This window comes from Ooceraea biroi, chromosome 7 (genome assembly GCF_003672135.1).
Source record: "Ooceraea biroi isolate clonal line C1 chromosome 7, Obir_v5.4, whole genome shotgun sequence".
Classification (NCBI taxonomy): Eukaryota; Metazoa; Arthropoda; class Insecta; order Hymenoptera; family Formicidae; genus Ooceraea; species Ooceraea biroi.
Window position 1 is genome coordinate 12,118,576 of NC_039512.1, and position 20,984 is coordinate 12,139,559.

Sequence of the window (20,984 nt, forward strand, 5' to 3'; positions counted from 1 at the left end):
TGTTGTACATTGAGCCTCATCGACCTGTTCTATCAGAGTTGGCCACGCTCGTCGATGTTCTTTCGCAGGCAAATCCCAGCAAAGAGTCGCGTCGTGCACGAGGCTCTTCCTTAGTAAACCTTCAACTGATTGTTGTCATCGAAGCCGGCGCTGTGTCCTGCATTTCTTACGATGAAGCTAGTGCCGTCGTAGTGCATGCGACGCTCGCCACGACGTACGAACAGATGCGATGTCTGGCCCAGGGATGCGGTGCAGTGCAAGAAGGGCGTCGTCAGTGATGCTGTACCATTGCTGGGTGACGTACGCATCTGATACTTATTACTATTCCGCGCAATCCTATGGAAAATATCGAAAGTATTCAGTATATCATACATGATATCGATATCAATTTCAACACCAGTACATAACAAAATATATTTTATGTGTATGTATAATAATTTGCAGCACAAGTATAGAAAAAAAATATATATATTATTTTTTAATCTGTAATATAATTTTATATATACGTTTTATTATTATCAACTAACGATGGAGCTAATATTAACTCAATATCAAGTAAAATTAATTACTTTGAAACTTGTGTGAATAATATTAATATTGATTTTTAATTTACAGATCTGTAAATACCTGACAAGGCCGTCGGGAGTTTGAGATACTCTGACGTTATTGATAACCCAGTTTTCGACACCTTCCTCCGTTTGCCAGTACTGTGCTGTACTGAGATGTGCCGCTGCTTCCTGCAGGCACGCTGGTCCATGGCGAGAACCAGAATAGAAGACACTCAGCGAGAAGTCCTACAAGTTGTTAATCGAGAAGTAAGTCCATAAAAATCTATGAAATTAAGAATTTAAGAATCTGCGAAACTAATGTTCCCGGAAAAGTTCACAACAGGCTTAAATTTAAGAAAATAATTCTAGAGAAATAAAAAAATGATAGGAAAACTTTAGAAAATATTGAAATGCAAGATATAAGAATTAAGAATAAGGTAGAATTCAGAGCTAATTGATTCGAAAGCATTAAATACACATTTACCTGGCTCATATCCGAAAAAGAATCCGTAGTAGTCCTGGTTCCAGCCGTGTCGACCAGATAAACGAGCGCGCATTGCTCCGACGTGAAACTGACTCCTTTGTACCACATCTTCGCAAACCTAGTGGGGTAAGCCGGTCGGAATTAATGTGGTTGCTTAAATAATGAGAAAACTTAGACTAACTTGTTGTTCCCGTGCGCGTCGTGAGCAACTATCTCCACTCGGGAACCATACTGATATATCCTACCGTTGGGGTGTAGCAAGGCGGCTGCTGCTCCGGAACCACTCAGCGACAGAACAATATTGTTCTAGAAAAGAAGGCGGAATTTGTTTAATAATTTAATTAATTTATGTATTTTTACAGGAAGCTACCTTGAAGTTGATGACTCTGACAGCACGATCAATGGTCATGTCCACGCGTATTCTGTTGTGCAGCCTCAATGATATGGTACCATGAGGGGTAGCGACGGCACCACCAACACCAGCGTCGGTATCGTGTTCCCTCCAATTCTCCGTGTAAATGGAGGCTTCCTCAGCCGCATAGTAAGGCCCGCCGATCGACTTCCTAGCCTGCCGCCAGATCGCTGCTGATCCTGAGTACCCTGTCGCTCCACCCAGGCTGCTCCATTGTTCAGCAGGAGGCTCGAAGTACTTGGAGAGCTCGCTGTATCGCTAATCATTCAGGATAAAGGTCAGTCAGGGATGCAAAAGTAACAATATAAAGTTTTATGTGCTATCAGCTTTTGAATTTTAATAATTCGTGTCAACGATCTTCTGATATTCTAAAAGCTGTAAAAGAATTTTTGTTTACTATCTTATCTTTGCTGCTGTTATTTAAAACAGAATTTTTACTTTTCGTTGCTAAGTCTTGCATATATGAGTAAATTTTGGATATAATAAATTTCTTAGGATTTTTTCGTATTCGCGTTTTCCATCTTTTATCAATTTTCTTTTTAATAACTTCTTGATTACTTTGATGCAAATATCTTCAAATTACTTTGTTATTATTTAAGAATTCGGCGTTATTATGTTATTATGAAGTTATACATGCTTAAAGTAAGGATAAAGAGAGATTAGATATAAAACAAATTTTAAATTGTAACTATACTTGAAAGTTTGGATCCTCGGCTTGAGGATGATAATTGTGCGCAGTGTAAAGAGATCGAGGTCGCATGGCTGTAGTTGAACTAGTCTGGTTTTGTATCGTTGTCATAGAATATGATGGTGTTGGCTGCATCGTCGGTAGAACGAAAGACTTGTGTATCTCCTTCCGAAATTCTGCGCAAGTATTCGCCATTCCCTTCGTCTTGAAAGATGTATAAATTTATTATTACATAAATTAATTTTGTCGAAATAAGTATTGTACTAATCAACCTTTGAAGAAAATCTTACAATTCGAAAAAAAATTTAATTTAGAATTCTCAAAGTCTCTAATTTCATTGAAAATCAAAACTTGAAATTATCGCAAAAATAATAAATAATTGTCATTTTGTAATTGGAGAGTTTAAGAGAAAATGGATTGTCGAAATTCAAAATTACACAATAAATATTAATATAAATATATTATCATGAACGCGCAAGTTATAGATTATAAATTATAAAATTTGTATCGAGGAGAAACCTCGAGGAAGAAGCTCCGCGAAAAGATAAGAGGAACGCACTTTAGTGTCGCCGGCGGCGGCGTTTTTTGGTTTCTTGCGCCGGGGCTTCCGGTGCTTGGTGACCGCCGCCTGGCCGGCTTCGCCTGCGTGATCCACGGCTGAAGCGATTTTGGATTTCCGAGGGATTAATGTTACACCGCGTCTCAGCGTCGCGGGCTATTCACTCGCATAAGCTTCACTTCAAGCGAAACTCGTGCGACAGGCTGATGCCGTCCTAACAAGCGCGCATCTCGGTCGTCCTGGTGATTCATCGAAAGACAAGTGATGATCCACTTATGATCCGGAATCTCGCAGCCGACGCAGATCTCCACTCACGACCATCGGCGATTCGAGTCATTAGAATGAAGAAATACGCAATCGTCAACAACAAAATTATTTCAGGGAATTGGCAAAGTGGAATTCGGAAATTTGAGAGAGAAATACTCAGAATTGACCTTGCAGTTATTGGAGTTCGATAAAAATTATTAAAAATGATTTCGATATTAGGATTAAAAATCCATTAATATACAATTGTATATATAGAATTTGAATAAAAAAATTGAAATTTGAATTTGAATAAAAAATATATTCTAGTAACTGGAATATCCACTAAAAGTAATGCGTAGGTCTGTTTTTGCAATTTGCGGAATAATTATTAATCGATCGATTACGTGAAATATCTACTAATTATCATGATTATTGTGATTATCTTCTGTGCCAACAGTTCTATGAGTAATTAACATTCTTGAACGGCGTTGCAATGTAAATTGAGATGGTTTTTCATGAAAGATGTAGTTTATGGAAGAATTATCGCGATCGTTCAATGCGAAGGTAACACAAATCAGGGGCTATTAACTTCGAATTGAAATAATCCAACTCGTTCTCCGATGCATCTTAATTGCCGAGAAATTTCCAACGTCTCGTTTAATTATGTATAATTGAACGGAAAAATGAAAACTCAAACTACGAAATAATAACCGCGAGATAAATTCAAAATTCTAAAACTTTTATTGGCAAATTATAGAAACATATTTCTTTTGTGACGATTTCAACCGTGCCAACCGTGCATACGTATTGCCAAGGCTGTAACATGTGAGCGTAAATAAAAAAGAGTTTTATAACAATAAATACGTGCATATCAATGTATGCATATTATCTACGATATGCACGATGTATTTTGCAAAAAAAGCCAAAGCCTAATAGATACAAAGGAATTGTATAAATTATGTTACAAAATTTTTACGAATAATAAATATATATAAGTATACATAATAATTAAAAATGTAGAAATGTTTAGTTAGCAAACGCTCGGCGATAATCTCGTGAAAACGAAATTTCAGATAACTTTGTATATTTACGTTGTGAGAATATTTAAAAATCTCGTCCATATCATGTCATGCTTGCACATAACTTGCACGCATCTCGTTCGATTTTATTTGCTGACGTTGCTAACGAATTTTTCTGTGCATGATTGCAGCTTGAAAATTGACGCGCGATTGCACAAAGCGAAGGATCGAATTAACAGCGTAAAACATAAAATTTTGATATCTGTGCAGTCATGATTTATCGTAAATTGAGCGTGACTGTTATTATATTGTTATCTATAATAGAATTATGTAATATTCGATTAATATTTAGAGAAAAATTGCAGAGATTAGAGATTCTAACAGATTGCATGGAATGTATTTCTAAGAGACTTTCAATTTTAAATTCTTAAAAGTGTTCGCATATATAGAAAATTGAGATCTAGAAGATAGAATAAGCAATACCACTAGGAGCTTATTTCATGATCTCTGCAATTCCGTTCTCTGCAATTTCCGCAATACGCTTAACACTTGCGCGCAATGTGCATGCATATTGTTATATAACTTTTTTTCTTTTATGCAACATGTAATAACTTCTATAAGCTGATATAGAGCACGAAATTTGCAGAAGAATTTGCGAAAGAGAAAGCAGCCAAAAAGGCTTTAAAATATTTAGAATTTTTTTCCAATTCCGATGGATACTCCGCTTCTGAATATGGCTTGTCGATTTGACAATGAAGCGATGTGATAAGGTTCCACTGACGTTGTGACAATAATTATTTTGCAAACGTAAAGCGCGAGTAGCTTTTTCGCAGAGTGGGGATGCGTGACTTTATTTACGCGCACGTGTTGCGGACCCTCAGTATACGATCGCGTACGTTCGCACGTGCTTCAGTCACTGTCGCAAGTCTATTTGCGGACCGGCCAGCCCTGTTGGTCCTTGATTAATTCGGAATGATCCATCCGGCGACAGCTCTTCCTCTCCTTGCACTGTTCACGTTGGCGTTAGGTATACTTTTCTCTCGTCTTTTTCTCTTTCTTCGTTCTCCTTTCGATTTTATATAGACTGTTGAAAGAAGATACAGTTTTGAGCTTTGGCAACATGTCTTATTAATGCGAAGTGTATAGATTGTAGCAGTAAAAAGTACAGGAAATTAATTTTAAGGTTCTATTAGGTGTAGAAATTATTTTTAATTTATTACAGAAATATAAATAAGCACATGTACATCTGATAAAACACGAAAGTTCATTTTCTTCTTCTTTGTGATACGCACATTTGAAATATAATACGAAAAAAATTATTCCTATAATTTTCTCTTTCGATTCATTGTTCGTACACGTAGAATACGTTTTCATTATCAAATCGTCTTCGTTTTGAATAATCGTGTTACATTGCGTTCTTTTTTGACGACAAACATGTGCGTAGATTTTCTTCAAGTAAATGATGAAACAATTATTGTCGCAATAATGAGATACTAAAAGCAAACATTTTAATTAAATATCGATGTAGATATCGACGTACATCGTTTGATAACAAATGAGTACTGAAAAGTAGCTTGAAACGTATTGTCTTTATTTGAAGAACGGTGTTATCACTTACGTAATGTCTATCTTTGTTAAAAGTATCATTTTTTATGTTTCAGGAATACCTCTGCGCTCCGAAGCTACAAGCGAGGAATGCAAGACGGTTCACAAAACTGACACTTTACGACTAGTCACAGTGGTACATATCTACATCAAATTCATACAAAAGTTCGTCGACATTGTTGCAGCAACTTTCATACAAGTTAAAAGATTTACATTTTCATTTTCAAAGATATAATCTTTAAAGAAATATAATTTCCTGCGAATAATCTAGCACTCGTAAGAATAATAAACAATTTTTTTTAATTTGTTTGATATCATTTCTCACGCTAGTTTTCTTTAGACAGGGGGCTCAATTTTTTACGAACTCTTATATATTAAATATTCTATATATGTATAATATACATGTTACATAATTTTACGTATGGCATTGTATGGTTTATCTATTTTTAGCAGGCAAAGAGAAAACAGATTTAAATGTGATCGAAACATCTCCTCACGCCTCATCAATTCATGCCGCCTCATAGTCATTCTCTTCAAACCAGCGACCCCTCTTGTAAAGTCGGATGAGCAGTTAAATTGTATTTGCGCCGGGATTAATGTTATCATGGGAATAACAATTCTCTGTATGTATCCTCTTCATCTCAGTCCTACTTACAATAACTCAGGTGTTTCAAATCGCTTCGCCAAGCAAACTCTGCTAAATATATCTTAATATTTGCATTATCGATTATTGTCATCATTATGGCTCATATCGCTCATAATATGATCATAATATGATAGTTAAGAATCTTACAACTCCTGGAGACGCGAGCATCGAAATTGGAGGATGTTAAATTTTTCGCGAGAAATGCCTGTAAAATTCTTAACTTGCTTCCGAGAAACCCGGGATTGAATGGCGCGTGATGCACGAAATCCTCTGATTTTTAGGTAACGAGACATGGGGAAAGGGCGCCGGTGAATACCTATCCGAACGACCCTCATATCAACGATACTATGGAGCCTTATGGCTGGGGTCAGCTGACAAAGGTAAATTTCACTTCTCCGGACGAATGTCGAATCGTTTCCCGCACAAATCTGTGAAGAAAAACGAGCTGAAGTGCATTTTATCGAATCAGGAAGGTAGAAGAAACCAATACGATCAGGGACTATATCTGCGGAAACGTTACAACGATTTCCTAAGGACCACGTACCATCCCGACATATTTCATCTGCAATCCACCGACGTAGATCGCACGAAGATGTCAGCGTTGCTGCTCTCCGCCTCTTTGTGGAAGCCCAACGAAAAGCAGTCGTTCAAGGCTGATCTACCTTGGCAGCCAGTCACGCTGTACTATCAGGAACGTGCGGAGGACACGGTAAAGCGCTCAGCAAACATTTGACCAGACAAACCAGATTCTACTTAATTCTTTTTAATCTATTTTTCGATGTATATAGTGCGAATAAATCACGAGGCTCGCCTCTGACGTCATAATGCAGAACGCAATTGCAGCGGTGGACTGAAAGTTGTTTTGCTCTGTCGTAAAAACATATCTTTCTTCATCTTCTTTCAGCTTATGTTGGTGTGGAACGCATGTCCGAGGTACACTCAATTACGCAGCTCGGTCTACGACTTGCCAGAAGTTCAAAAGACTCAAGAGGATTACAAGCAGCTGTTTGAGGAGCTCACGAATTACACGGGTATGCCGATCAGGACCATCGACGATGTCAGCTCGCTATACAGCACGTTGGTGGCCGAGGTAATTTATTACAGCGTTGTTCCAACGATCTAATTTACTGATTAGCCCGGAGCAGTTAAAACTGCATGACTCCTCAATCGAAGTCTTTAAAATCGACCGGTCTTTAAAATCGATTTCCATTGTTCGAAATTGCAGGATGAGATGAACTTGACTTTGCCAGAGTGGACGAAGAATTATTATCCCGATAAATTAATACCTTTGACTTTGTACGAATTGCAACTAAATACGTACGACGACGAGTCTCGCAGGCTGAAAGGCGGTCCCATGGTGAAGAAGATCACCGACGACATGAGAGCAGCGGAAGAGGGTACTCTCCAGCCCCAGAGGAGAAAAATGTCTATGTACGTTGGTCACGACAGTACCATCGTCGCTCTGCTCGACACGATGCACATTTGGTACAATCAGATGCCATATTATAATATCATGACGATGATAGAGTTGCACGAAGATGAAGAAGGCAACTGGAACGTTCAAGTAACTATAAATTTTCAAAATAATTCAATCATTGAAGTATCATAAAAGTTTTAATTATTCAATATCACAGGTATTCAAAGTTTACATTTTTGAAATTTTTGGGAACTTTGAGAGATCAAAGGCTTTCTGTAATATTAAATATTTTGCCATTTGCAGTCAATTTATAATTTTTTCTTCAACAAAAGTGTCGATTTTTCTGATAAAATATCACAATATTATATATAAGTATTCGAATATTATATTTATAATATAATTAAATATTATAATCTGAGGCTGACAAGTATTTGAGTTTTAGTGATTCGATTATTGAATAAGAATATTTTTGTTGCAGATATTTCTAAGAAACACGACAGTCCATGAACCGTATCCTATGACGATACCTGGATGCACCGTCGCGTGTCCTCTTGACAAATTTATCAAGATCTTGTCACCAATGATACCGGAAGACTGGAAGGAAGAGTGCAAGGTCGGAGGCAATTACACAACTCCATCTGCACCACCTCCATAATTATAAAGAAATTCTAATTCATCATGTTATAATTCAAATAATTTTATTATATCTATACTGTAAATAATTATTTACATATAGTTAATGTCGGAAACATTTATCGTATTTATATCACTGGATGTAAATTACATTCAAGTATACAAAGATAAATTCAAAGATTTCAGTGTCTTGAAAAAAACGTGAAAAAAGTGTTCGGAAAATTCGAATCCACGTTGTCTAATTTCCTTAAATTCGATCGATGATTCTGATTCATAGAATTGTCCTTTTACACTTTTCTTCTTTTTCGTGAAATGATTCTAGGCTTTTTTGATCAAACTAACGCTAGACTCTCGTTAAATCGCAATTACGTGATTAAGCAAAGATTTTCTCCTCTCGCCGCTTCTTGGTGACCACTGTTCCGGGTTTATGTTGAGCGTCCGGATGATTAAGTAGCTCTGGCGGACAGGTAGATATCGGGCTTGAGAGAATGGTTTGTTTGAGATCATAAAACAGATGACTGTCGTCCTTCGTGCAAAACGAAATTGCAAGACCGGCTTTACCAGCACGTCCGGTTCGACCAATTCTGTGTGTGTAATCTGTAAAGTGACAGACAAATAAATCATGTTTAATTACCAGATAAGAAAGAATAGTCTTTTTTTATCACCAGATAAAAGAAAGAATACTAATTAATTAGTAAGAGTAAAACTGAGCGATAATTATTTATAAACTAGAATCTAGAGAAAAGATAAAGAACCAATTTAATCTTGCTGAGGAAACGAAAATAGGAATCTTGGTCTCAAATTTTAGTATGAATTATATAAAAAACAAAAAATATATATATATGAAATGGAATTATTTACCCTCAATAGTTTTAGCCATGTCGTAGTTGATGACCATCGATACGTCCTTAATGTCGATACCACGTCCGGCAACATCGGTGGCCACGAGGATATCCTTGCTTCCGCTTTTGAGTGACGCCAAGGCGTACTCTCGCTGCTCCTGGCCTTTGCCACCGTGCAGAGTACAGGCGTTGTACTGAAACAGAGCAGAACACGTTAGATATCTTCTTCAATTTCTTTCTCGTCTAACTTCCTTAGAGCAACCTTATATCTATCGCTTTGAAACTTAAGTTACGTACGCCCAATTTTTCCAGGCCTCTCGCGAGAACGTCCGCGCCCTTCTTCTGGTTGACGAATATGATGACAGGCGGTTCGACCCCTCTGCTCAGTATCTCCATGAGTTTCTTGCGCTTGTCAGCTTCGCCCATTATGTGGACTATCTGCTCGGTGCGCTCCGTTGGCTTACCAACACTACCGATGTACACTACTGCCGGTCTCCTCAGATATGTTCTGGCCAGTCGCTCTACAGCCGGTGGCATCGTAGCGGTGAACATCACCGTCTGAAAGCAAAAAAATCATTAGATCACTCAGAAACGTAACGATAAATTATGCAATGTTAAAGTCTCTTGGAACTCGACACTTTCGTACTTGTCTGTATTTCTTCTTCGTGTTATAGTTGGCCAAGAGCTTCTCTTCATTTTCCGCATCCTCGTTGTCCGGTTTCAGGTTCGTCACCGGCATGTATTCCAGAATTTTTTGAACATCTGAAACAGAGAGAATTATGTATAATCTTTCTATACATTTAGTATAACTGGACTCCCAAAAGATAAAAATAATATAAACCAATTTTTAATTTCATTCTTAAAATTATACAAAATAATAAACTTTATAATAAACTTTACATCTATAACTCATACCTGGCTCAAAACCCATGTCTATCATTCTGTCAGCTTCATCCAACACGATGTAAGTACACTGATTTAGTACGAGATATCTGTTTTCAAGAACGTCTATCAACCGTCCAGGTGTAGCAATGACGATCTGGAGGAAAAAATGTTTAATTAAACGTTTACTTTTATTTTTATGGCCTTCGCATTATTCGATTTGAAAGGAGATCACGAATTCGATCAGTAATAATTGCAGTATCCAAGTGTAACACATACCTCGCAACCCATTCGTAATCTGAAGCCTTGCTCCTCTCTCGACAGACCACCCACTACTACGACAGTCCGGATGCCCAACGGTTGGCCGAATTTGTTAGTCTCCTCCTCTATTTGTTGGGCTAACTCACTGCAACGTAAACGCAACATTCAATTAAATCTATACATTGAAATATAGTAAAAAAAATCTAATTATCGATCAATCAAATATGTATGAATGAAAATTGGAAATAAAATATGTGTAACAGACAGCGAGGGTGGAACAATCGATACCGTGTTGGTGCCAAGATGATGCTGTAGGGTCCCTGGTCTGCCTCCTCGAGCCTCTCGATTTTCGGCAGGCTGGTGATCCACAGTAATAGCGGAATCAGGAACGCCAGCGTCTTTCCGGAACCAGTTTCGGCAACACCGATAATGTCACGATTCTGCAGACCAATAGGGATCGCCTGTCGTTGGATAGGCGTGAGATCCTTGTAGCCTACTTTGTCAATGATGTCCAAGATCTCTTTGGGAAAGCCGGACTCCTTCCACGAGCGAATAGGATCGGGAATGCGGCCGCCCTTTATCGTGATGTTGTAGTCCTCCCTGAAGATACGCCAGTCACGTTCGGTCATCTCGTTCAGGGCTTTCTCGGACCAGTGCCGGTCATCCCACTTCTGTTTCTCCTCCTTGCGTTTGACTTTTTTTAATCTCATTCTTGAAGGTAGAAAAAATATGTTATTTATGAGACGATAAATCCTCGTAATTAATAATAGCAGTAACACAAAACATAAATCAAATTAGATAATGAACATTTTAATTCAATCAAAAAATTTTAAGAGGAATGCAATTTTCTCATGTTCTTTTTTATTTAACTGATTAAAAGAATTAATGTTACTTAAATAGAAAAAATAAAAAAGAAAAGAGTCGAAAGAGAGCTTGTGTTAATAAAAATTATTTCTCTGCAAAATGCGACACTTCCGTCATAATTAATTACTCGACAATAAAACTTACTTTTCTTGTTCCTTTTCAGCTTCCGTGCGCCTCTTTTCCAATAGTTCGCCGTAAAATTTGCTTTGGTCCCGCTTCTGTGCTTTAATATCGATACCCGCTAAATTGCCTCGACCGAAGAATTGCACCTGATGCCTCTCCTTGTAAATATTGTTGTAATCTACAGAGGTGTCTTCCGAAGTGTCCCAATCAAAGACGAACTTTCGATCGTTCAATCTTCTAACTCGCCGTTTCTTTTTTATAAGGCCTAAATATCGTTCCTTGATCGCCTCCACTTCTTTTTCTTTATCCTTATCCTTAATTTCTTCCTCGCGTGAACGTCCTGGCCCTTCTCGCCTTCTACTACAAAATAATATAATAGTTTTAACGTTATTATAAATAATTCCTTGATGATGAATAACAACGAATTGTTTATTTATTAGATTATTTACTATGTATTAAAAAAATATAAATAATTAAATCAAATTAATCCCAAGTAGGAATGCGGCAACGTTTTCAAGCTTTTAACTGAGTTCTAACAAAATACTTGAATAATAAAATTGTTTATTGAAAAATGAATTTCAAGATACCTGTCCCTGTCATCCCATTCTCTGTCCTTGCCAGCGTTATCATTATGAAACAGAGATTTGCATTTTTCCTCCTGCTGCTTCCTCATTGCGTCAACCTCCTGTTGACGCTTCTGCAGTGCCAGAGCAGTACGTTCCTCCTTGGTAAGGAACTTTGGTTTCGCTCGAGCCTCTTCCTCTGCCTTCTTCTTCGCCAATAACTCTTCCAGACTCAATGGCTCTTTCTTCGGCGGCAGCTTGGCTTTCCCCTCTGCCTCTTCCTCTTCCTTCTTACCGTCGCTCTTCAGGTCCTTCTTCGAGTCATCCTCACCGGTAAGTATCGGGCTATTCTTGTACTTCTTCTCGTCCTTGGATCTGTCTTTCGCTTCCCGGCGTTCCCTCGAACGTTCCCGGTCTCGCTCGCGCGACCTATCCCGTTCCCGCGACCGTTCCCTCGACCTGGATCGCTTCCTGTCCTTCTTGCGGTCCTTCGATCGACTCCTGGTGCGCCGTCGCTCACGTCGCTCGCGATCACGCTCGCGATCGCGCTCGCGCGACCGGCTCCGCCGTGTAGTTTTCTTGTCGTGTGGCATTTAAGTCGCTCGACGATACTCGAAGCGGTAAAACGAAGCGAGGTTAGGACGCCCGTAAACAATGCAACTACTGGGATTTCGTTTGCTGAATTAATAAGTTAATTGTCGTAACCAATAAATAATTTCTTACGGAGCCAAACAGTACACGATCCGTACCTTTATCAAACTGATACTGCGTATTTTTCTTTGATCCGTTTGTAAACTGTGAATCAACAGCTGTAGATCAAACACAACCTCACTTTCTTGAAGCATTTAAAACGCCAACTGGATCGCTGTCTTCAGATGGCGATTTGAGGATTCATTCGATCAATCGAAATGTAGCGGGTAATGGTTTGATTGGTCGAATTTCAATTTCGACTGTACAATCTCGATACGGACTTTGCGATTACGCTTGAACCTTTTTCATGCAATGGCCGTTTGGTCGCGATCGGTCGACACGTGTTTCGCAAGAATATAACCTAACATGGAATGCGAAATAAATCCGGTTCATTAATGCAATAACGTGAAAGGTCAACTGATTTAACACGATAAATTGCGAATGCAGTGAAACCAAAGCAAGGAAAAGCATTACAAAGAACGAACATAGCATTCGGAACAACAGCAGGTTAGAAATATCCATTTTTTATTTTATCCTTTATACTTTTTATTTTAAGGCGATGATAACGCATTTGTTCAATTTTTTATTTATATATGTTTATAAATTGTTATTATATATATATATAAATATTCTATCCAATTTATCATATTACGTTTTTTGTTAGGGAGAAAAAAATAGTTGCAAATTTTTATTTAATTTTAAGTTAAGTCGAATAAATTTCTAGCAATGTATTCTTATTATAGTAAATTATGTTTCTTTCGTATAGAATTTATTGGATTCAGATAAAATTTTTTTACAACGTTATAACAATTATATTATTTCACGTCACTATAACATTGCATCATCATCACTTGTCCCAAATTTGAAAATACATATCTGTCATATATTTTTAGATAATGCAGCTGCTGTATGTGAGCGAAGGATACTGCCCGCACCAAATTTATATGAATCATCTTCTATGACGATCTTCGTCTATTGATACACATTTAGTAAAATTAATTAGGACACTTTAAATTAATTTATTACCTATTTCGGTCAAGAAGGATTTTCGTATCCTCTGTGAAGGTACTGTACTTATAAAAATGGTGAACGAAGTGTTTGACCAGTCTCCCAGGGAGATACACCTTCTAAACTCAGATGATGAGGCGTCTATTCAGTCACCCTCTAAGAATTCATTGGACCTTAAGAACAAGGTGCAGATGAAGAAGCAGTTGGGGCTTTTGGAAGGAGTAGCTATTATATTGGGAATTATATTTGGCTCGGGTACGTCCGTCGTGCAAATTATATATTTTCTGTAGATGAGAACGTAAACAGTACACGTAACTTTTAACTTCTCCGTTATTTATGTACGTTTATTTTTATCTCCCTGTTACAGGTATTTTTACCACGCCAAAGGGTGTGATACAAGAGGTAAGCAGTGTAGGATTGTCGCTGATCATATGGGTGCTGTGTGGCCTGCTCTCCATGATAGGTGCGCTGTGTTACGCGGAATTGGGAACTAGCATACCTCGCAGTGGAGGTGACTACGCTTACATTCACGAGGCTTTCGGCGCGTTGCCTGCATTCTTGTACTTATGGGCCGCTAACTTAATTTTCGTGTGAGTAAATCTGCTGCAAGTGGTCCTGTCGGATCCTGTTGGTCGAGAACGTTCTGATTCCTCGTTGATTCTTCACGAAGACGTACTTCGTTGCTTACAGACCTACAACAAACGCTATCATGGGGCTGACCTTTGCTCAGTACGTTCTACAACCTTTCTTTCCCAACTGCACTATTCCGGATGGCAGCGTGCGACTAATCGCGGCATTGAGCATATGTGAGACCTTTAGCACCTGATACAATATTGAGTTATTTAGATACAAGTATTATGTATATCAGAAAAGAAAATTCTTATAAATAATCTAACGTATAAAATCTGTTACGCGTTGAACACAGGTTTGCTGACGTTTCTCAATTGCTACGACGTGAAAGAGACTTCTAAGATACAGAATGTATTTATGTTCGCTAAAGTTGGAGCGTTGGTGATCATTATCATAGCTGGTTTAGTCTGGCTGGCTATGGGTAAGTTTTCCAACGAGTCGTTAACGTATTTTGCCGTTGTTGATTGATACTTGCCATTAATATAATTAACGTTTGCATTAATTGTAAAAGGGCACACGGAAAACTTCGTAGACTCTTTCAAAAACACGACTACCAATCCTGGCAAGATCGCAGTAGCCTTCTACTCCGGCATATTTTCTTACTCCGGATGGAATTACTTGAATTTTATGACGGAGGAACTGAAAAATCCTTATGTGTACGTATATGTCACGTCGTTTGGTAAAAATGCTCAAATTTTTATTCTATTAACACAAAATGAAGGAGGAATAAAAAATCTGCGAAGACTAATTTTATTCCCTATTACCGAATTGGCAACTAAGTGAGTTCTCGTCGTTAGGAATCTTCCACGCGCGATCTACATATCACTGCCATTGGTGACGTTGATCTACGTTATGGCGAACGTGGCATATCTCGCGGTGCTAACGCCAACCGCTATGATCGCTTCTGACGCTATAGCCGTGGTGAGCAATACTTTCATTCGGCAAGATTTACTGCGATGTACTTGCTATGTCCATTGGAATTTATTGTATAATTATGCAGACACGTAAGTTTCGGTTTGTTTCTTAGACTTTTGGCAATCAGCTTCTTGGATACTTGGCTTGGACGATACCCTTGATGGTAGCTGTGTCCGCTCTTGGAGGACTGAGCGTTCATATCATGACTTCATCAAGAATGTGCTTCGTCGGTGCAAGGAATGGTCATTTCCCCTCGATGCTGAGCCACATTAACATGTCCAGACTCACGCCTACGCCTGCCTTGGTATTTCTGGTACGTGCAGCACTAATTATATATATCTCTGAATTAGTTTCTAAACAAAGTATTAAAGACGTAGAAAATATATAATTAATTCTCTCCATATTTATAGTGTATTCTGTCCCTCGTGATGTTGTGCACAACCGATATATTCGTACTGATCACGTACTGTAGTATAGTAGAATCATTTTTCATCATGGTCTCTGTGGGTGGGATGTTGATGCTACGCTTTAAGAGGCCTAACATGGAACGGCCGATCAAGGTAGTGTATCAGCTCGCACATAAAATTGTCTGTATTTATTAGACAAGACTAAGACGAGAATTCTCTGTTACAGGTACCGCTCTGGATTCCTATCGTATTCGTGTCATTGTGCGCTTTTCTGGTTGTCGTACCGTGCTTCAGCAGGCCCTTCGAGGTCATCATGGGTCTTTTGATCACTGCTTCCGGCATCCCCGCGTACCTGTTGGGCATCGCTTGGAAAAACAAGCCGCTGTGGTACCAGAAGATCAACAGTTCGTAACTCGAATAAATGCAAACAAGCAAATCTTTATTTAGTATTTACGTAGTTGTGTCTATCATGTTTCTCTGCGTTTTCAGTCAAAGTTACTCTCACCGTACAAAAATTGTTCCTGTCGGCGAGGGAAGAACGTGAACTCGATGACTAAATGAGTACGGCGAGGTCAGGGAATTTGGCCGAAATGAGGCTAAGAATCTGCTCAGATGATGTGGAAGAATTGTGAAGAACGAAAAGAATTGTACGATACGCAAATTTGGAAAATCGAGTTCAGGATTGAATTAAAAATCATATCAAGAGTCGGAAAGAGCGAAAACTTTAAGATTCGAAAAAATTGGAGAAGAAAGTGATTATACTTAAGAATTTCAGAGCGAGACTGATTCTCTAAAATATGTAAGAGCGTATTATAAAAATGATCTTATTATATATTACGTATTACGAATAGGATAGATCTGAGAATTGCATTTTATTATTCTCGATATTGAGCCAAATGAGCGCTTTTGTGTGTTAGTATTATTGATATTACCATTATTTGATTGTTTGTACTGATTTATATTATTATTGTATATATTGCAAGATTTTCTTGAAGTGCTGTGTGATACATTTCTGAAAGAAAGTAAGTAGCCGAGAATTTCAGAAATTGTATTTTGATATAAAATTATATGTTACAAAATATAAGACAAAAAAAGACAGAAAAAAAACGTTGTTCATTCTGAATAAGAGTGAATTAGTAACTAAGAAATTGGATTGCGTGAAGAGCAGACAGTGTCGTTCGTGCTTGAACGTTAGTTTTGTTCGTTTCCTTTCTGACGAGCCGTTTCACTAGTTTAATTAGATTTCTTGTGAGATCGCGATGCCAAGAGCGAGCTAACTTAATCGTTCTTTGTGCATTAATTATTTCGTCGTACTGAATAATGTATCTTTCCTTTCGACAAGAACAAACGTGGACAGTGATTCCAGTTTCCAGTGACAGGAAAATGTCAATTATGTCAATTATGTCTGAAACATTTTTCCGAAAAATGTCATCTTATGTCCTTAAAATGATCTTCAAGATGAGTTTGGAGGACATAAGATGACATTTTTCGGAAAAATGTTTCAGACAAAAGTTACTTACTTTTCGATGGAGAATAAGAATCTGCAATAAAAAGTTGGGGTTTCAATTTAAGAAATTGAAGGTGATCTTCGCGTGACCTTCAAACGACTATTCAAGGTCAAACCAATGGTATCATCTTATGTCCCCCTCGAAATCGTGACATGTCTGAAACATTTTTTCGTATCTCTTTTAGTTTTTTAAAAAATCGACTGTATAAATTAAAATGGGCCACCCTGTATATATATATATAAAAGTAATTATATAACTCCGGAATTAGCAATAGAGAGAGAGAAAACGCAATGATAATTAGATAATTATATTTCTATATATGACGTTCAACTCAATAACGTGATTGCACATAATTTATTGTCATTATCTCAATTACGTCTGTAATCTTCTTAACTAATAATATAATTTTAAAAATTTCTAAATTCTGGAAAACAATTTAAAATAGCACAGAGAAAAATTCTGCAAAATAAAAAAAGCACTGGTATATATAATAAAATTTCAATTTTGGAATTTTATAAAATTAATTATAATCCTTTCGATCTTATTGCGATTCAATATTATATTAACATGATTTCCAGTATTTAGCTTTCTCGATTGGTGCGAGTGGTGCAACAAAGCTTTATACAAAGCTTTAGATAGTAGAGTGATCAACAATAATGTATTGTAACTTTGGATTAAAAGTTATTATGTGTTTAATTTCACAATCACGAATTACTAGCTGTTTATCTATTTCTATTAATATTGTAATTGTATATATATATACACAGATAGAGATATACTCGATGTAACACGGAAGGGTCCAGCTCTTGTACGCCATTTTTCCTCGCTCGATGAAAGTGTACGAATGGCAATTTTACATCACGTTTTATCAAGCAATGTAAGAGACAGAACGTGGAATGTGATAATCAATCAAGTAATATATATTATTTTCATGTAACGTGATCTTGTTAACATCATATTTACGAATGGATATCTTCCGGATTAAACATTCCCTGTAAACAACAGTTGCATAAGAATTATGAATTCGAGCATGAACATTTTTATTGTAAATTAAATTGAACTAATTGAGCTGTAAAAAACGATTCAGAAATGATTAATTTACCCTGGCACGCCTTAGGATGGAATCTTTACTGGCGTCGTACGGATGATCCTTGCTTGGAATTTCCAGCACGGACGGTATCGGCTGAGTGTGGCTGTCGATCACATGACGAATCATCTCAGCCACCTAAAACAGAGTGCAGAGCATAAAATTAAATTAAAGTATGTACAGAACGGATCATTTGATCGATTTTTCATTCTTTTTAGTAATAGTATAAATATATAATAAATTAATAGGTATATTATATTTCTTTTCATAATTTCATTACTTACATTCTGATTAATAAGAATAATATCGATGTCGTCGCGTTTGATAAATCGCTTGAACGTGTCCTCGATCTCGCTTACCGCTGTATCTGCAAGAATCATTATTTAACATTACTTTCTGCCTAATTTTAATTAATAGATGCAATTATTGCATATTTTTGTTACGAACTGACACGAATTTTCTCCATGAAAATTGAAAAATATTAGTTTTGAAATTACCAACTGCATGCAACTGCTATACATACTTTTGTCAACAACCATAAAATTAGGCTGACGATGTTTATTGATTTCTCCAACTCCGCCGAGCAAAAAGCCTACGCAAGTATCCTGAAATAATATTATTAAATAATGAAGGCTTGCCGTGCTGTCGATTAATCGATATTTTCTAAATTTTAATAAAAAGAGATTAAACTGATCAAGGAATCAATCATAAAATTGAAATCAAAGGCGCCTTATGAAAAGTGATGTAGTAATTTAAATAAAAACGAAGGTAGAATAACTTTTAACAAACTTTAATATAATTAAATCGGAAAATAATTATCAAAATGATAACGTCCTTCACTGTCGAGTTGCTCAGTCAAGTCGAATGAGAGAAGAATTAAGCCTACCTCGTCGCCGATCACCGCCAGAAGCTTTCCTTTTCCTGCAGAATGGAGTGCCATTCTTATTTTCTCACAAACGAATTATATTTTAACAGCAAAGCTCTCAAAAGGAGCAAAATTTGTCGTTGATCTTATACGAGTCGTCTGTCGCATATCAGCTGACAAGTCACACGCCATAGAGCATCACGTGTTGTTTTAGGGCGCTTTACAACAAGGTATGTTACAGGCTGTAGTTCGCACTGTGAATGCTACGAAACTCTTTCTATCCTTCTTTTTCTTTGAAAGAAGAAAAAGGATAGAAAGTGTTTTATAGCATTTGTAGTGCTAACTGGATTATAACATTAAAAAAAATATTTTAAAGCATTTGGAGCATCAACTGGACTAAAGCCAGTATCAGCAACAGCTGATTGGCCCAGTAATTATGCATTTATGAAAACAGCCATTTATCAGAATTCAGAACACGATAGTCGTTTTTATATTTTTACGAACACTTCTCTCGTTATCTATCAAATGACATCTCGTCAAACTCGGTAACGGAATGTTGCGGAGGTTATTTCACGTTTGTTGCGTACTATAGAACGTTATTGAAGTTTCAACAAGACCATTATGGAGACTCAACCGCTGAAACCGCCTGAAAAGCCACCGCCGTACTCAGTCGCGACAGCTCCGGCAGGTTAGTAGCAGTTTTTTTTTTAGGTTAAGATGTGCATTTTGTGAGGATGTTTTCGCCCGCTACACTCTTTCTCTCCTTCTCTCTCCTTCTGTTTATCTCTGAGACGCAATCTTTCGTAATCAGGCGCAATAGCTGTCAACGTTTTATTTTATTGATGCTAATTCGGTGAAGATGCAATTGTCGACGTCACTCGATTACGTATTAATTTTTCTTAACAATATTATTATAGAGATTACAAAAATGTTGTCATGCAAATTACAAATGAATCATTCTAAAGAGTCTTACTGCGAATACAAAGTATATCGATTGTAAGTGACAATAGATGTATGATTTAGTGTAAAATTGAAAGAAATGTTTATTGAAAAATGGAAAGAGGAAGATACAGTTTACTCGTAAGGCATTTATGCAACTTGTCACACACTTTTGTTGGCAGTGAATGCGTCATGGCAACCACCGCCCGGATACTATCCTAGTAACAGCGACGCTGGCTACCAGGACAACTACGTTCCATCGTACGGCTCTACGCACTCCACGACTGTCATTGTTCCAGAGATTATCCTGGTTGGTGGATGCCCAGCGTGCAGGGTACGTGCGCAACAGCCTTTATCTTTTTACTTAAACTTAGTTAGTGCAAAAGTGCCAAGTATTCAAACCAATGATGAAACAGGTTGGTGTGATGGAAGATGATTACTCGTGCCTTGGTCTGCTCTGTGCGATCCTTTTCTTTCCGATTGGGATCCTGTGCTGCTTGATGTTGAAGACGAAACGCTGCTCAAATTGCGGAGCTTACTTCGGTTGACTGAAGATAGGAACTTACTGTTAATTATCTAAATGCGATAAATAAGTCACATTTGGTAATATTTTTGCAATAAAGTGTGTTAGTAGGCATCTGCAAGAGATTTTAGGTGAAGAAGGGACGGAACGGTGAATCAAACTCGTAAACAATAATGATTAGTTAAGATGGCAGTCTTCAGATATATATATATATATATATATATATATACATATATATTTTGTTGTAACTTCCTTTTTATCATGTGAAGAGAGTTTTATTGAGGTCTAGCTTTAAGTGTATCACTGGTTGCGTATTTTAGTTATTGCTCTCTGTTAATTAGTCTTGTCCGGCTGATTTATTTATTCCTGCAACGACAGTACGACGTCTTCTTTTCGCATTAACTTGAGAAAAGCGAGTAATTTTGTGCTCTATATGCATGTAGCGTATATGTATCTACATACAAGTGAAAATTCCAAGATTATATATTTTGATAAGAGTTATTGTAAAACGTTGAATATACAATCATTAAAATTGTTATTCAAGTAAGAGTTCATGTAAGGATTTGTTAAGTCTGTTCTCAATAAATTAATTATACATCTCCAAGTGCGCTGGCAAGGAT

At 37.3% G+C, this 20,984-nt stretch overlaps 6 protein-coding genes across 9 annotated transcripts; 3 read left to right on the forward strand and 3 right to left on the reverse strand.

The window, feature by feature from the left end:
• Positions 1–110: 110 nt before the first annotated feature.
• On the reverse strand, positions 111–4,775 carry LOC105279775. The gene is given in 5 exon segments (XM_020031755.2): positions 111–336; positions 628–794; positions 1,033–1,338; positions 1,403–1,702; positions 2,139–4,775. Coding segments are annotated over 5 exon segments (1,188 nt in total). The 5' UTR covers positions 2,328–4,775.
• LOC105279776 (prostatic acid phosphatase) lies at positions 1,585–8,437 on the forward strand. 3 transcript variants are annotated; one of them, XM_011339791.3, is made up of 8 exons: positions 1,585–1,721; positions 5,618–5,697; positions 6,012–6,184; positions 6,489–6,587; positions 6,677–6,916; positions 7,112–7,297; positions 7,433–7,771; positions 8,103–8,279. In XM_011339791.3, the coding sequence occupies exons 4-8, from the start codon at positions 6,555–6,557 to the stop codon at positions 8,277–8,279; spliced, it is 975 nt and encodes a 324-aa protein (XP_011338093.1). In that variant the 5' UTR covers positions 1,585–1,721; positions 5,618–5,697; positions 6,012–6,184; positions 6,489–6,554. The 3 variants fall into 3 exon arrangements, with proteins under 3 accessions (XP_011338093.1, XP_026826917.1, XP_011338092.1); XM_026971116.1 differs by lacking the exon at positions 6,012–6,184; XM_011339790.3 differs by lacking the exons at positions 1,585–1,721; positions 6,012–6,184 and adding an exon at positions 4,874–4,983 and having other exon boundaries at positions 8,103–8,437.
• LOC105279778 (probable ATP-dependent RNA helicase DDX23) lies at positions 8,309–12,655 on the reverse strand. 2 transcript variants are annotated; one of them, XM_011339793.3, is made up of 10 exons: positions 12,542–12,655; positions 11,817–12,455; positions 11,251–11,589; positions 10,531–10,953; positions 10,261–10,387; positions 10,015–10,138; positions 9,746–9,861; positions 9,397–9,657; positions 9,119–9,293; positions 8,631–8,854 (listed from the first exon to the last, which is right to left on the reverse strand). In XM_011339793.3, exons 2-10 carry the CDS (start codon positions 12,383–12,385, stop codon positions 8,631–8,633), a joined length of 2,358 nt encoding a protein of 785 aa, XP_011338095.1. In that variant the 5' UTR covers positions 12,386–12,455; positions 12,542–12,655. The 2 variants fall into 2 exon arrangements, with proteins under 2 accessions (XP_011338094.1, XP_011338095.1); XM_011339792.3 differs by having other exon boundaries at positions 8,309–8,854; positions 11,817–12,653.
• Positions 12,656–12,778: 123 nt separating this feature from the next.
• Positions 12,779–16,549, forward strand: LOC105279770 (Y+L amino acid transporter 2). Its single transcript, XM_011339780.3, has 11 exons — positions 12,779–12,989; positions 13,376–13,745; positions 13,858–14,080; positions 14,181–14,296; positions 14,416–14,541; positions 14,632–14,776; positions 14,918–15,041; positions 15,148–15,348; positions 15,446–15,595; positions 15,669–15,846; positions 15,932–16,549. The coding sequence occupies exons 2-11, from the start codon at positions 13,565–13,567 to the stop codon at positions 15,997–15,999; spliced, it is 1,512 nt and encodes a 503-aa protein (XP_011338082.2). The 5' UTR covers positions 12,779–12,989; positions 13,376–13,564; the 3' UTR covers positions 16,000–16,549.
• Positions 16,550–17,241: 692 nt separating this feature from the next.
• On the reverse strand, positions 17,242–19,115 carry LOC105279769 (V-type proton ATPase subunit F 1). Its single transcript, XM_011339779.3, has 5 exons — positions 18,924–19,115; positions 18,561–18,642; positions 18,322–18,404; positions 18,053–18,175; positions 17,242–17,942 (listed from the first exon to the last, which is right to left on the reverse strand). Exons 1-5 carry the CDS (start codon positions 18,975–18,977, stop codon positions 17,910–17,912), a joined length of 375 nt encoding a protein of 124 aa, XP_011338081.2. The 5' UTR covers positions 18,978–19,115; the 3' UTR covers positions 17,242–17,909.
• A 272-nt stretch (positions 19,116–19,387) lies between these two features.
• LOC105279768 (brain protein I3) lies at positions 19,388–20,968 on the forward strand. The gene is made up of 3 exons (XM_011339778.3): positions 19,388–19,590; positions 20,024–20,175; positions 20,258–20,968. Exons 1-3 carry the CDS (start codon positions 19,524–19,526, stop codon positions 20,387–20,389), a joined length of 351 nt encoding a protein of 116 aa, XP_011338080.1. The 5' UTR covers positions 19,388–19,523; the 3' UTR covers positions 20,390–20,968.
• Positions 20,969–20,984: the final 16 nt, after the last annotated feature.